Raw genomic sequence first — 17,319 nt, 5'->3', positions numbered from 1 at the left:
GTACTTGTGGACACTGTTAAAACAGTCCCTGATGCGCATTGTTTCTTTTCACTGCTTCAAAAGCTGTATGTCTTTATATCAGGGTCTTACGTCCACCAAAAGTGGTTAGATGTTCAGAAGCAAATGTATGAGGGGCCACCTCGTGAAATGCAACGACTATCAGACACTCGATGGGCTTGTAGATATTTAGCCTGTAAAACTGTGAAAGACAGACTACCGGCTATCATCAAAGTCCTTGAAGAAATTTCACAGGAATCCAATGGAGAGAGGGCTGTTGAGGCACGTGGTATATTAGCTCAAATTGATTTGAAATTTGTTGGACTGCTCGTAATCTTCACTCAAGTTTTTGGAGATGCAAAACACTTGTCTGATGTTTTACAGTCCCCACAACTTAACCTTAGCACTGCCATTGCCCTTGTTGGTTCTCTTATGGAGACTTTTACTGACTACAGAGAGAGATCACACTTTGAGCAGATCTGGGACAATAGTATGAATCTTGCCCAACAGTGCAACATTTCACCTTTAACTCCAAAGCGTGAAGTAAAAGTCAGCTCCAGACTAGATGGACATTGGGTTACCTCTCCAATAGTAAAAAGACAAATGGAAATGGACAAAGACACCTTTCATACATCCACATTTATACCTGTCCTTGATGTTCTGCTCTGTGAATTAAAGAGAAGATTTTCTAAAGACAACTGTGACACGCTGATTGGAATAGAGGCTGTAAACCCTTCCAGCCCAACATTCTGTGATCAAGATGCTATTTCTGTGTTTGCTTCGAAATACAACTGCAGCGTTGATGACCTGAAATATGAAGTTCCTCAGATAAAAAGACTAATTATGAGAAAGAAGAAAAATGGATTAAAAACACCAGAAAATCTACAGGAAATGACAGTGTTTATTGAGCCTTTTAAAGAGGTGTTTAATGAGTTTTTCAAACTCTGTAAAATTGCACTTGCATTGCCTGTCAGCACAGCAGCTTGTGAGCGTAGTTTTTCTGTACTTAAGCGAACTAAGACCTACCTAAGAAGCACCATGAGTGATGAAAGACTGAGTAATTTAGGAATTCTGAGTGTAGAATCAGAAAGAGCTCGGGCCATTAACCTGGAAGATTTTGTTGATCTATTTGCAAGAAGACATGGAAACAGGAGAATAAAGCTGTTTTGATTTTGAGCGACTACAGGCAAAGACAACTGTGACTACAGACAAAGGAAATGATTAATAGACAAAGTAGCTAATGTGCTGTTATGGTTAGGGCTGTTAGGGCTTTATTATTTTATTAGGTTGTTGCATATATAAAATGCATTGACATAACCTATGCCTTCTTACACCCTATGCACACAACTCAATATGAATTAGTATATCTTCTTACTCTGCTTTTATATTCTTAAATAATATTCTAAAATATTATTTTGTAATTAGTAATTGTAGTATAAATATGTGACTAAGAATAATATGCAATATAACTTTCTTAAAGTTTCTTTGTTAACTGTAAAATGTCTACGGTTAGCGATTCTTTCAACTTTTTACATTGCATTACATTTGCAGCAGTGTAACAATTGTTTTAATAAAGTGATGAGTTAATCTACGCTTTCTTGTTTACTTTTATTCTCTGTTGAAATGAATGAGTACTCGAAATAAACAGGCTACCTCCAGGTAAATTGCACAGCAACATTTTTTTTTTTCTTGCTCTATGAATAGTAGTAGGCTACTGAAGTTTTGAAGCCTATAATGTTATATGCTTCAAAAGTAATGAAAACGCCAAACTTTTTGTCTGTCATTAGATTTAGGCATGCAACAGTATTGTGCCACCCTAACATTTTTGCTGGCCCCTTTCGGCCACCCCATGAAAAAAATCCTGGAGGCGCCACTGTGTGTGTGTGAGAGAGAGAGAGAGAGAGAGAGAGAGAGAGAGAGAGAGTGCGTGCGTGTGTGTGGGAGAGAGAGAGAGTGTGTGTGCGCGCAACCATTATAGTGTCAAAATATCCCCACAAAGATGGCAATATCCAAAATCCTTATATACGGCTGAAACAGGTATACCTGTTATTGTCACATCCACTGATGGACGTCTGTCACAGACACTGATGGACGAGGACACAAAGAGAACATTTAACAGGCTTTATTTATACACTGATGCAACACCGGGATACTGGGAGGCTTCAGGAACAGCTCTTGTTGAAATTAGGGTAATTAGAGTCTTTGAATCAACGAAGGAACAGAAACAATCACTGGATACTTGCTGCGCGATCCGAGATAACTTGGAACCAGATTAGATGTGTATAGCCACGGAGTCACAGACGTCGAAAGACGAGACCGGACACAGAGTACAGACAGAGTGAGGCTTATATCCTGTGCTGGTGTGTAGAGTAAGGTGATGAGATGCAGGTGCTGTGAATTAATCATAATTAGTGAGAGTGTGTGCAGGTGAGGAACAGGGGAAACCCGGGGAACCGTGACATTACTCTTCCCTCCCGAAAGGCGCGTCCTCGCGCCTGATAACATCCGAGGGGAGGGATGGTGGGAGTCCTGAAGTCCTACCCGGGGGGATAGGGAACCAGGGACCATGGACCAGGGACTCTAGGATGCTGAAGGACCAGAGGATACCAGGGCGGTGCCGGCCGAATGGTCGACCACGGGGGAGCAGGCTGGGTGGTTGACCATGGTGGTACAGGTTGGATGATCGTCCACGGAGCTGTCTCTCGACCAAGCAGGGCCAGTAGTGATTGGAGTTCAGGGCTGGACAAGACAAGCGACGAGACACGCTCTGGGTTGGATGGAGCTGGTGGTCTGGGGTACTTAGGGCTGGCAGAAGCTAAAGGACTGGGATGTTCTGGACTGAACGGAGTCAGCGTCCTGGGGAATTTGAGGCTGGGCGGAGCCAGCGTTCTGGGAAGCTCTGCACTGGAATGAGCTAGTGGTCTGGGAAACTCTGAACTGGACCTAACCAGCGACTTGGGCGACTCTGAGCTGGATTGGACCAGCGGCTTGGGAAACTCTGTGCTGGGCAGGGCCAGCGACTGAGAAGACTCTAAGCTGGGCTGGACCAGCGGCTTGGAAGACTCTGAACTGGACTGGACCAGCAGCTGGGAAGACTCTGGGCTGAGCAGAACCTGCGGTTTGGTGAACTCAGGACGTATAGTGCTTGACTTGACGGACTCGGTGCTCACAGCCCCTGACTGAGTGGTCACTATAATCTCAGTTCCTGAGACCGCGGGCAAAACCTTCACGGTCGCTGGCAAGGCGGCCATTAACACCACGGTTTCTGCTTCGACGGGTGCTAAGTTAAGCACAGGCTCATCTATTCTCACGTGGGTTGCGGCCTTGACAGGATTAGCAATACGTGCGGGCATGTTGGGTCTGGTGCGAGTCACGGTCTGGACAGTACTGACGTGAAGCTCTGGCTCGGCAGACCAGACACTCTCAGTCTCAGGCTCGGCGGGCATGACGCTCTCCGTCTCAGGCTCGGCGGGCATGACGCTCTCAATCTCAGGCTCGGCGGGCATGACGCTCTCAATCTCAGGCTCGGCTGGACTGGCGTGACGTGCAGGCTCGGCTGGACTGGCGTGACGTGCAGGCTCGGCTGGACTGGCGTGACGTGCAGGCTCGGCTGGACTGGCGTGACGTGCAGGCTCGGCTGGACTGGCGTGACGTGCAGGCTCGGCTGGACTGGCGTGACGTGCAGGCTCGGCTGGACTGGCGTGACGCGCGCTGGCTCGGCAGACGATGCGCGCTGGCTCGGCAGGGCAGACGATGCGCGCTGGCTCGGCAGACGATGCGCGCTGGCTCGGCAGACGATGCGCGCTGGCTCGGCAGGGCAGACGATGCGCGCTGGCTCGGCAGGGCAGACGATGCGCGCTGGCTCGGCTGGGCAGACGATGCGCGCTGGCTCGGCTGGGCAGACGATGCGCGCTGGCTCGGCTGGGCAGACGATGCGCGCTGGCTCGGCTGGGCAGACGATGCGCGCTGGCTCGGCTGGGCAGACGATGCGCGCTGGCTCGGCTGGGCAGACGATGCGCGCTGGCTCGGCTGGGCAGACGATGCGCGCTGGCTCGGCTGGGCAGACGATGCGCGCTGGCTCGGCTGGGCAGACGATCTGAAGAGCAGACTTGCGGGATGAAGCCTGATGAGGAAAGGTTTTTTCCAAAGCCCCTCGGACGGTCATAAGTGGAGGATCCATCAGTTTGGCAGTCAGATCGGCACTCATCGAAATCAGCTTGCGTGCTCTGGGGAAGGAGATCTCAGGGGTTGGTCTGGGGCGAACACAGGGTTCCTGTTTGGGAACCGTCTCTTTGGGGACTAAACTATCCACGCATGCGGCGACTGCAGCTCTCCAGCTCAGACCTGTGCAGTTCGGTAACGGTCGAGGGTCGATGTACTCCGCTCCGATGCGATAGCAGGCTTTAAGGGTTTCGTCTCCTAGATTTAAGTCTTTGGCCAGGAAACAGAACCGGAGACTGAAATCATAAAGATCGCGGCTCTCCTGGGCCATCTTAGCAATTTGTTCCCAGCACATCCTGTAGGATCAGAAGTGAGATGTTTGTGCAGCGGGGAACTCTGAACAACAATAATAAAACACTTGAAGTCCTTTAGTAAAACACAGGGGTTCCGTAGAAAGATAATCCAGAGGTTCAGAATATAATCCACAATAGAACAGTAGGCACTCTGTCGACGTGGAGATACACTCCGCTTGTAATGACATAGATGAGTTTACTGGAATGGCGGGAAGATCCTGACTATCCTTAGAAACGATACTCACTGAGTACTTGGAAGGGATTCAGTGATGGCGTGAAAATACCCGTCCGTGGGTGAAGGGAAGCAGATTATGCAGGTGGCAGTGCGGCGATAGGCAATGAAGAGATCTCAGAAGCCGTGGGTGCTTGCATCGTGTGTGGTCCGGTCTTCTGTCACATCCACTGATGGACGTCTGTCACAGACACTGATGGACGAGGACACAAAGAGAACGTTTAACAGGCTTTATTTATACACTGATGCAACACCGGGATACTGGGAGGCTTCAGGAACAGCTCTTGTTGAAATTAGGGTAATTAGAGTCTTTGAATCAACGAAGGAACAGAAACAATCACTGGATACTTGCTGCGCGATCCGAGATAACTTGGAACCAGATTAGATGTGTATAGCCACGGAGTCACAGACGTCGAAAGACGAGACCGGACACAGAGTACAGACAGAGTGAGGCTTATATCCTGTGCTGGTGTGTAGAGTAAGGTGATGAGATGCAGGTGCTGTGAATTAATCATAATTAGTGAGAGTGTGTGCAGGTGAGGAACAGGGGAAACCCGGGGAACCGTGACAGTTATACAGCTATAGCCTAGTGCCTCACAAGTTTTTCAACATTTACATTTTAATATATATATAACATTATAGTCATTATGGCCTTAGAGGTTTTTTTTTTTTTTTTTTTTTGAGGAGGTGGGGTGCACTATAGGCCCCTTTGGCGCGGTCTAAGCTTATGTCCTTAATGGCATTTTTTGCCTTGCATTACTTTTACTTTTATACTTTAAGTAGTTTTGAAACCATGTACTTTTACACTTTTACTTGAGTAAAAAGCTTGAGTTGATACTTTAACTTCTACAGAAGTCATTTTAAACCCTAGTATCTGTACTTCTACTTGAGTAATGAATGTGAATACTTTTGACACCTCTGAATATGTTTTAGCAATACATTTCTAACATTTATAATGTGTTTAGGATTTTTTTTAGAATTGCCTTTACAGGGACTTTAATATTAATTGATTTTTAATTATGTATATATGTAGGCTATGAATGTGTGTGTGTGTGTGTGTGTGTGTGTGTGTGTGTGTGTGTGTGTGTGTGTGTGTGTGTGTGTGTGTGTGTGTGTGTGTGTGCGTGCGTGCGTGCGTGTGTGTGAAATATAGCCTATATTTTTATAATATATAAAAATGTGCATGTAGGCTATATAGCTACTAATAAAGATTAATATTCATTGATTTTTAGATGCAACTCCAATCGTTCTTGGCAGCAGATAAAGACAAAATATAAAAATATAATTCAAAGTAGTATTACACACAACCTATTATTATTTTTGTAAACATTTGATCACAAACACTTCTAGTTCTAGAAAAAAAGAGTGAAATTCAGAAAACCGGTGGAGGCCACTCCTCCAGAATACACTGAGTTGGCTCTGATAGGAATAAGTGACGGCCGATTATGGATGGGATTACAGGTGCTGTACAATCTGACCCTGGTGCTGGCTCCTCTAAGCAAGTAACACTGGGTACGTGTGCGATACATTACTATTTTAATTTTTAAATATGGCTGACTGTATGTTCTGCAGTCGAGGGAAATGCAGTGTCCCTGTTGAAGCCAGCACACACACACACACACAGTCTCCCACACAGAGGTCAGTATGCAGCAGACAGAACACCAGAAACATAACCTGCTTTATAACAGTTATGCTTTATATTGGCCTATTTTAGTTATTAGGGTGGAGGAAATGATGAAGACACATCTCTTTTATTGTAGGATTTTTCACAACCTGCCCCAGAAACTGAAGCCTCTACCTCAACAGGCTTCAGAAGAAATGTGAACAAGGTAAGGATTTAAAACCCTTTACATAAATTACAGGTGTTTGTCAAGGAACTTTTAGTGAGTTGATTAGCCTCCAGAAAACTAGTAATGATCATGTTTGTGGTGGAAATATGTTTCAAGTGGAAACAGACTCAGTCAGGGCCCTTTACAAAAGGAGCCTATAGAGCTACTGTACTGCACACTAAAGGAGCCCATAGAGCTAGACTACACACTAAATGAGCCTATAGAGCTACTGTACTGCACACTAAAGGAGCCCATAGAGCTAGACTACACACTAAATGAGCCTATAGAGCTACTGTACTGCACACTAAAGGAGCCCATAGAGCTAGACTACACACTAAATGAGCCTATAGAGCTACTGTACTGCACACTAAAGGAGCCTATAGAGCTAGACTGCACACTAAAAGAGCAGGACTGTGAGCTGAGGAGGCTCCAAATTAAAACAATTTTTAATTGGAGATCAAACAGCTGGATTAAACTGATCTCAGTATGTGAACTTATTTAACCAAGTAACACTTTAGCATGAATATTTATTAATGCAACTTTATCTTGCTCTCTTTGTCACCCTATGATGTCACCCTATCAATATATCGTAGCGGCAATTTTATAAAAGCTCTCTTTTATGGACATGGTCGATATATGTCCCGGGAACATTATTAATGAAACTATTACTCCTGCAGAGCGAGGACCACCTTGCGAATAGTTCGACAAACCCCTAGATTCTGTGCATCACCGATCGTGCAAGTATGTACCACTTACAAAAAACACAATACCATTTGCGGTACAGTAATTAATTCGACGTGTTAAAATCTTTATGTGCGGCTCAAGAAGTTTGCAAAGATAAGATATTCCTTCCACAGAAAATTTGCATCTTTCATACAAGTAACTATCAGGAAAGGCAAAGGGATTTTGTCCGGCTAAAAAAACTTTCTCTACGGTGTGCTGAGTTGGGGTACTCGAACTCGGACTCGGACTCGAGTCCGGTCTCGAGTCCAATTTTGAATGGACTCGGACTTGTCACGCACTCGAATGAATTTGTACTCGGACTTGACACGGACTCGGGACATTTTAGACTCGGAAAAATGTCCGAGTCCAGTCGAGTCCGGGCACTGGATGACACAAAACGAAATTTTGTGAATTTTTTTTATTCAAAAACGAAACGAAACAACGTTGTTTCAGCGTTGAGCATTGTAGCCAATCACAGTTAAGTGCATAAACACAGTGGCAAATCAGAGGCGTTTTAGAGTCCGCATGCGAATAATTCGCTCAAAATGTATGTTTAGAATCAGCACAAGCTTTATCCTTTCGCAAATCCCCTCATAAACAACAAAGTCTCTCTAGACGCAATATAAATAAGATATTCACTGTGCAGTGCGGACAACTTCAGTCAGTGTTTATGACGAGAGTTTTAGGGAGAGTGCCGAACGCGGTAAGTGATGGCTTAAAGGGAGCGCTGTTGACAATCTAAATAGTTTTGTTTTTCATACTTCTAGAGGACCAGTGGTTACGTTCACACTGTAAATTATAAAGAGTTATAACTGCATTTAAATGTGGGATTGAATCCACTTAATTTTTGTCCTTTGAGTCATGAAATTGCGATGATTTGACACATAGCAACATAAGAACGTGATAACCATAGCAACATTTTGGCGTCTAATAATGTTATCATTTTTGTTGCATTTATACTTTAGTCATAAGTTTACACCTTGCAGAATCTCCAAAATGTTATTTTTATATGTTTTTTAATAAGACGGATCATACACATTGTTTCTATTTAGTACTGCCCTGAAAAAGCTTTTTCACATAACAGATGTTTAATAGCCTAAATAAAATACAAACACAAAATAAAGACAAATTACATAGGCTCGATTTTAATATTGTGTCATTACCTGAATGATCCAGAACTTTTTCTTCTTTTTTTTTAATGGTTGAGGAAAAATCATCCAGCTCCTGCACATTCTTTGCTTTTCCAGCATCTTCTGCATATTTGACTCCTTACTAGCAGTGACTATGATTGTAAGATCCATATTTCCACACTGGTGACAACTGAGGGACTCATACACAACTATTACAAACCCTGCAAACATTTAGTGATGCACAAGAAGGAAGCATCCGTTAAGAGCCAAGAGGTGTAAACTTTTGAACTGGATCATTGGTGTAAATTGGTCTTATTTGTTTAAAAATGCATTCATTAATTTAGTCCAACCCTTCAGAGGCTAAATAAGATATTAGCATGTACAACACAATAAGAAAAATGTAAACATCATCATCTTGCTCAAAAGTTTACCCCTGGCTCTTAATGCATCGTGTTGCATTATTAAGCATTACCTTGCAGATTCTAAAAGATGTACAATAGGTAAACGTATGACTGTAACTATACATTGCAATCATTTTGTAAGGTTTAAAATATTAATTTAAGAGCTCAGTGTTGAGACCTTTCGCCGGGATTTGATTGACAGGTGATCTGACCAATTATAATGCAGATACACGCCATTTTTGTTCGACAAACAAACCAAATCAGTTAGTAGATTAAAGGCAGTGGACTTGAACTTGAAAAATAGTGTGTATTGATTTCTTTTTGCAGTTCTGATGTTCATTTATGTTTAATTTGTGATATAACTAGAAGAGATTATCAGTTCACGTGCTGCTTGAACTGAGGCCTACACATTAAAGCACCACAAAACAGTATTTATCTTTGAATTTCATAAAAATTAAAAGAATTGAAAGCTGAGACTTTATTTCAAACCAAAAGTACCCTGCTCTGTCTTGTCTGTTGGCACATTGTTAGTGTCCTCTTTGCTCCGACCGAGAACATGTGGAGTGAGAGAGGAATGGCTTGTCGGACGTAGCAACAGTAACCAAGAGGGGCGGGTCTTTGTGAAAGGTCAATTTCAAATCATTTAAATCTTTGTGGACTCGGCCGGACTCGACTCGGACTCGGATGTTAAGGACTCGGACTCAAGTCCGACTCGACCCTCTTTGGACTCGGACTTGGACTTGTACTCGGTTGTTAAGGACTTGGACTCGACTCGGACTCGACAAAGGTGGACTCGGACCCAACACTAGATTTGCACTGAGATGTCCACAGGATTTGGAAGAAAATGTAAAGCCATTATAACAAACACTGGGAATTAGTTACGTCACCTATATGTTTCTTTGCTCACAGCTGATTGGTCAAACTTCAGTCTGAGATCGCGAATCCAGAACTTAACCTGCCCCGGAGCAGGTTAGCCGTGCAGCGTAAGATACCATGGCAACGAACACCGATTAAAGCCGAGCTACTTTCATAGTACCTAAAACCCAGGGTTGGCGGAAACTAAGCTGAAACATAGCTGGCTAGCCACCTAAACCGCCTTCATGGTACAGGCCTCTGTACAACATTCTCAATGTGGCAAACACACACACACACACACACAGAGAGAGAGAGAGAGAGAGAGAGAGAGAGAGAGAGAGAGAGAGAGAGAGAGAGAGAGCCTATAACAGCTGTTTTGTTTTTGTTTGTTTTTAAATAAAAATAAATAGATCCAACACAATGCATATCATGGATACACACAAATGAAGGGGTGATCCTGTACAACTTTCTAAATGTGCCAAACACTCTTTTTTATCTTGTTTTTCTGGCCTACCTACTGTAGAGTTTATTTTGGGACATGAGTATTGCAATGTTATTACATGTCTGTTCTATTTAGAAATCTTGTTATTTATTGACATTTAGACATATCTGCTCTCAACTGCTCACACTGACACTCTCAGATATTTCTCAAGAATAACAAATAAGCAAACAAACAAAAAGACAATTATGTAAAATGACTATAGCCGCGTTTCCACCACGGGAACTTTCCCCAGGAACTAGGAACTTTGGGGTGGTAGTCGGTGTGTTTACACCGCAGGAACCAGGGTCTAAATGAAGTTCCGGGTAAATATTTCCCCCTCCGAAAGTCCCTGCTGGCGAGGTAGTACTTTTTAAAAGTTCAGGAACTTTCGGGGGTGGGACTTGTGTGCTGAACATGCTGATTGGTTGTGTTTACGCCGCATTTTGACTGGAGGACTCCACGCAGCATTCTATTTTAACCGGGATTGTAAAAAATCTATTGCGGTTCGTGGCTTCATGCATTAAGAGTTGTCTGTCTGCAAATATGGAATTTAATAATAATAAAAAAAAAACACAGCTGGACTGGACCGACAACGAGGTTCAGGCTTTATTAAGCGTATTGTAACAGGAAATTTTCTGCGCGTTCGTCCTAGCCATCTCATTCAATGTCCGCAATACATCACACACAACTGCAGCACAGTTTGAATCTCCTCCATACTTATTAAAAATGTCTGTGGCGCTCAAAACTGATTACTGTCCGTCGCAGACTGGGAGGAGCAGACGCGCGCAGTTTATAATCTTCCCGGTACTTTAGACCGCAGTGTAAACGCAGAAAGCAACCGGTCTGGGGCAAAAAAAGTTCCTGGGAAAAAAGTTCCTGGGACAAATTGTTCCGGGTAATTTCGGTGGAAACGCGGCTTAACATGGATCTACCTCCTCCCTCTCTCTCTCTCTCTCTCTCTCTCTCTCTCTCTCTCTCTCTCTCTCTCTCTCTCTCACTCACTCACACACACACACACACACACACACACACAAACACATGCTTAAAAAAAAAAAAAAGTCACTCACACATACAAAAACAAATAACTGAATGAGCCAATGACTGACCTTTTTTTTTAATGTTCCAATCAACCACCTGTGCACGCGCACACACAGACACACAAGTGCATGTACACATTATAACTATGATTATTGTTTGTTCTTACCGGTTTATTCTTACCTAACACTTACTTTTTTATTTTTTACTTTATTGTTGTTTATTCTTACCTGTTTGATACCCATTCGTTTTTTTTGAGTTATTGAAATTTGATGCTTTTTGTTTGAAATAAATAATAAATCATCTAGGCCTACTACTGATTAATTATATATATATTAATATAATACATATTTTGGCATCTTTGTATAGTCTCACCTAACACAGATGTTTCTTTATATACATTTCAAAAACTTAAGAGGTTAAATTCATTTTAACAGTTGTTTATACAGTTCAGCCCAGAGCCATAGAGAGAAAGAGTTGCGACACTCTTTGATGTCGCCGCTATGGCTGTCACATGGTTCATGTAAGCCCCAATAGTTCCAAAACATACGCTGGCTGTCATGTTCTTCTATGGGACAGACAGCAGCGATTGCATTATTGAACGGAAAATATAAAATAAAACACACACCCAAGTACTTTTTCAGCTGTTATTGCATTTTGTTAATGTCAGTTTTGCATTTGGAGAGGCAACGAGGTACTGTATATTACTTAGTTAAGTTTTAGGCTATATTTTTGGAGGGAAAAGCTTGGTGTTCATGTTCGCATGGGTAGTAGTAGCACTGGCTTTAGCGGCTCTAACTTAACTTTTCCATATCATTCATCTGATGATGGACGTCTCATGATATTTATTTTAGCACAACTGGGCTGTATTAGGCTATTGATTCCCGTGATTTTGCTTATAAATTCCGATTCAGCCATTAGCCTACCTTAACTAACAAAACACTTGTAACTTCTGTTACAGCTATTGAGACATCAATTAAGCATGGCTGATACAAATGAAGATTTTCAAATAAAATATTTTTTATTAAACAATGACAGACAACAAAAATGTGTGCTTGTGTGAGTGTGTGTGAACAGGAAAAACAAAAACCAGGGGCAGGTGATCCATGAAACAGACATGACTGGTGATGGCCATAACAATCCTAGAGGTCCAGCATTGTTCTCACAAGCCGCTTCACTCAAGACAACAAATGAAAAGTTAGTATATCCCAAAAATTCAATTAAATAATAGTTGCTATAAAGGTGGTAGCGATTGATTACCGAACTAATTAGATGCTACCTTCACAGCTGGCGAAGTCGCGCTAACTAGCAAGCAGGCAATGCTAGAAAATAGGTTGAAACAACCAAGATAAAATATAAAATATTAGACTGTGCATGTACAAATGAAGACCAGTATAAGCATCGCAAAGGGCCTCTGAAACAATATAGACAGTTGACAATTCAAAAGAGGTCGATATTTCAGCAAGTTACCTCTGGAACAACTTAGCGCAGCAATGTAAGTGAATGGGGTTCAACGCCCAAATGACAGTGTTTGGAACTAATCCGATCTTCAAATCCCGGAAGTAGGCAGTTAAAAGCGCCGCCATTTTTTACAACGGAGGTCTATGGGAGTGTCGCAACTCTTTCTCTCTATGGCTCTGATTCAGCCTATATGCAGCCATGGAGTAGTACAGCCATCTAGTGGCTATTGATATTATGGCTTTTTTTGTTAATTTAATACCAAAATTAGACACCAGATATCGCCACATTTTTAGGTTTTGGCTGTCTGAACTTACTGGAATGATTTATTTTACTGAAGTTAAAGAAATATTAAATACATAATAAAAATAAGCATACTTTACATAGAAAGGTGGTACTTTTAGAGGTAAATTAATTCAAAAATACTCCTAAAAAACCCCCACCATAAATTGATAGATTTTATTTTATCGAAGACGGTGATATAACATGTATTAAAAAACATTTTTTGGATCACACCTGAGACCTCTGTGCCCAGATTTGTCCACGAACACGGAATTAAGGGCTGTAAGAATACGGCTTGGGGGTTAATAAAAAATTAATTCTTTTGTAAATCTCTTCCCATGATGGCTTTTTTAGTGTTTCTCTCTGGATGTAAAAGGATGATGTAGCACTTTGGGGCAAATATGGCCACCAGTAGTCCAAAACTAGAAGCTAAAATGGCAAATATCTCCACAGCTACTGCATATTTCCCTGGTGAGCTCACATATGCTGGAACAAATGCAACCCACACAGCACAGAAGATCAACATGCTGAAAGTGATGAACTTTGCTTCATTAAAATTATCGGGAAGATTTCTCGCCAGGAAGGCTAGAAGAAAGCTTACCGCTGCCAACAGTCCAATATATGCCAACAACATAGAAAAACCAGCCACGGAGCCTATAGCACATTCATATACTATTTTAGAGTGGATATACTGGTTGTTTTTATGGGGTGTTGGAGAGGCAGTTGATAGCCAGACTGCACATATCACAACCTGGATGGCAGTTAAGACCAGAACTGTGCATCTTTGTTGAGCTACTCCAAACCATTTTAACGTGTCTTGGCCCTCTGGTCGAGAGGAATTAAACACAGCTATGACCACCATAGTCTTGACCAGGATGCTGGAGATGCACAGGACAAAGCTTATGCCAAACACAGCATGTCTTAACAGACATGTCCATAACTGCGGCTGACCAATGAACAGTAGTGCGCACAGGAAACACAGTTTGAGTGACAACAGCAGCAGGAAGCTGAGCTCTGAATTGTTGGCGCGTACTATTGGAGTGTTACGGTGATTAGCAAAGATGACCATCACAAGAGCGCAGAAGCAGGTTCCAATCAGGGAAGCAGTGGTCAGAGAGATGCCCAGAGGTTCCTCGTAAGACAGAAACTCAACTTCTTTGGGGACACACTGATCCTTATCTGTATTGGACCAGAACTCATCTGGACATACTGTGCACTCATTTGCATCTGTGATTTAAGAAAAAGACAGAAGGTGAGGGATTTTAGAGTAACTTTTAAATTATTAAAAAAATTGCCAAATATAATCACCTCACCTGTTGTATTAGAAATCTCTCCATCTCTGCATGGAAGGCAATCAAAACAGCAAACAGGAAAGCCCTTCCTCGTGGCTCGTCTGGTTCCTGGGGGGCAGCTCTCACTGCACACAGACCTTGGGGTCTGAAAGAGACATCATCTGTTGTTAGTCATGTGTTTGTCTGGCATCTCTTTTACATAATGACAAGCTTGACCTTTCCATTACTTCATTCTTATTTGTCTTTTAAAACCTTAGACTATTTATAGGTTATATACTGTATCTGCAAAAGGGGTGACATTAACATTGCAATGTTAGTTACCTTTTTTGGCTCAAAGTTCCAATATAATGCATCTTCATCCAGTTTGAGCACCATCCCTGTTGCTGCCCCTTCATTTACCACACCAACAGCTTTTACCCTTATTGACCCATCAAAGCTTGGCTGCCAGTTCAACACATCATAGATAGCCAGAGCATCTCCATTCTTCTCAAATGACACATGATCCCCAAAGCCTGTAGTGTAATTCACTTTCTGTAGGTAGTGAACCAGCTGTACAGTTTGTAGACAGAACAGGTGTTATATGTTTATTTGAATTTATTATTAATTTAGCACATATATTTTGCTTTTCCACATCAGCTCTTGTATATTCCTGGAGATAATCTGCACTATACATGTACGTCGTACCTGCCAGGGTTTCAGGTTTGTTTTGTCAGCACATCTGTTCCCACTGAATGGTCCTCTACCCTCCTCACACTGCATCAGGTCATGAAGCGCATGTGCCAGGGCATAAACTGCCTTATAAACATTATAAGTGGCCCTCAGCTCTGAAACATCTGTGTATGGTGTGTTTGTGGTGCTTAGATCCTCCTGTCCTGTACAGACCTTTTTCACCTGCTCTCCATCTCTCTCTTTACTCCCAGTTTCAAAAGTACACCTGAACATTTTCTCCCAGAAGATCCTCAACATATTATTTTTTGGATCATTGCTGGGATGGAGACGTAGCAGAAATTCATGAAGTCCCTGGATCTCTCCACGCCTGATGGCGATCCCCAGAGTTCCTCTTAGAAAGGGTAGTAAACGTGGAGAGTGGTGTACAAGAGAGGTGGCCCAAGCTTCACTTGCAATCCACTGTCTGCCTGTTATGTTCTGCGACACCACATCATCCAACAAAGGTATCAAAAAGGATGGAGTGGAAAAAACTACCACCACTCTAGCTGTAGATGCCTGAATCACTGTTGTTATATGCTGAATATCTCTGAGGTTGTTATCATGGGGAAGGATTTCAGAAAAAGCAATACAGCCACCAAACCGCTGCATTTCCTGCTGGAAGAACTGAGCAGCATATATGCCATAGTCATCATCACTGTAGACGAGACCAACCCAGGTCCATCCAAAATATTTTAAAATCTGAACCATAGCCCGCACCTGGAAGGCATCACTGGGAATAGTTCTGAAGAAAGAGGGGTACTTTTTCCTGTCACTCAAACAGGAGCAGGTGGCGTAGTGACTAACCTAATTAGAGAGAAAGACAGAAGAAGATAAAACAGAAAAATAGTGACAATTAACAAAAAATTATCAGTACTTACGAAAAAAAAAAATGTCTCATACAAAAACAGACAAGATTTTTTTTTTTTAATTCAATCTTACTATAGGTACTCGAAACAGCCCAAGGATACTGGAAATTGCAATGGAAGCAGTTGAACTTGAATCCCCCACGATTCCAATCACTGGTGGTGGGCCAGTGCAGTTTAGATTTGAGAAGGACTCCTCTGTCCCACTAGCCAGGGATATGGCAGCCCGGAACGCCATTCCTAGCATCACACAGTTGTCATAAACATGGTAACCAAGAGTGATGTTAGGAAGCAAGTTTGGATTTTTATTGACCTCATCTATTGCAAAAGCCATGGTCTGTGCCTGCTGGAAGCTTTCCATATCAAATCTATGAAAAGCAAGAGAATGTTGATATTTAACTATCCTGGAAGGGTATTAGCAGTACAAATAACAATAAATCAATTATCAAATTCACAATGGAAATTAACATTGTATTCAAGATGTTTTGCAAAAATAAATAAATAAACATTGAAGTATATTTTTCTTGTTTTAATAAATTGTTCTCTTTTTTTCCAGCCTTGTATTGCTGTCCTTATCCACTCTAGACTCACTGCTCACAGTAAGGTGGTTCTGGCTCTGTTCTGAAGCTCAGCTCCGGGAACACTGTGAGGAAGTCAACCTCGAACAGGCCTCCAAATATAACATCTCCATCCTTGAACATTCCATTCAACCTGAAGTGCCCTTGAAGCTGACATGTGCCTGATTTAAATATTGAAGCTGACAAAGTAAAGTTAAAGGACAGATACAGGCAGATGTACAGAGTGAAACTCATCTCAATTTCTGAGCCATTCAACCACTCAGCTCACTAATTTATGATGAAGCTTGTGTGGGTGTTGCTTTAAAAGATCAGGCGATGTTAAGTGGGTGTCTCTGGAAATCATGATATTACCCTCCTATCACTGTTTTTTCCTAATCTATATGAAGTAATTACAACTTTGGGACTTTTTTATGATAGAACCAGTTCTTTAACAGGGGTGGGGCAGGGGACAATAAAACAGTACTTATGGAATAGTGAATACTTTATGCATTCACAGTGATTTGCTACCCAGGAAGGTTGTGAATGATTATTTAGATATGCTGAGGTGACAAAAAGTGTTTTATAGCTTAGGAATATAATATACATGATATTATATCTACTTGTCCATGTTTCCTTGACCGTGTGTTTCCTTAGAATGTCCTCTAGATGTCAGTCTTGCATTTGACTTTTGCTGAGCAAAAAAAGTGAAAAAGAAAAAAGAAGACTGCCTCAACAAAATCATTCAGTGACAAATGCTAATGCTAAGGTATAAAGAATTTATAGTAACACTTTAGAATACTGTATCTTACTTACTGCATAACTAATAAGGAATTATTGAAGATCTATTAGGTAATTCTTCATTAACTACTTCTTCACCACTGTTAACTACTAAGGAAGATGTGTTAACTAATCAGTATGTAATATAATTTTATGATTGTGTTAAGTAACAGTTAGTTAATTGA

At 42.0% G+C, this 17,319-nt stretch overlaps 1 protein-coding gene across 1 annotated transcript; it reads right to left on the bottom strand.

Annotated features, from left to right (window-relative positions):
* Positions 1 to 12,188: 12,188 nt before the first annotated feature.
* LOC307002811 (extracellular calcium-sensing receptor-like) lies at positions 12,189 to 17,116 on the bottom strand. Its single transcript, XM_079620742.1, has 6 exons — positions 16,392 to 17,116; positions 15,877 to 16,168; positions 14,914 to 15,741; positions 14,551 to 14,778; positions 14,251 to 14,374; positions 12,189 to 14,164 (listed from the first exon to the last, which is right to left on the bottom strand). The coding sequence occupies exons 1-6, from the start codon at positions 16,610 to 16,612 to the stop codon at positions 13,251 to 13,253; spliced, it is 2,607 nt and encodes an 868-aa protein (XP_079476868.1). The 5' UTR covers positions 16,613 to 17,116; the 3' UTR covers positions 12,189 to 13,250.
* Between the last annotated feature and the right edge of the window lie 203 nt (positions 17,117 to 17,319).

This window comes from Phoxinus phoxinus (genome assembly GCF_949152265.1).
Source record: "Phoxinus phoxinus genome assembly, chromosome: 8".
Lineage (NCBI taxonomy): Eukaryota > Metazoa > Chordata > Actinopteri > Cypriniformes > Leuciscidae > Phoxinus > Phoxinus phoxinus.
Note: the sequence above shows the minus strand (reverse complement) of the source record. Positions and strands in the feature narration are given on the sequence as shown.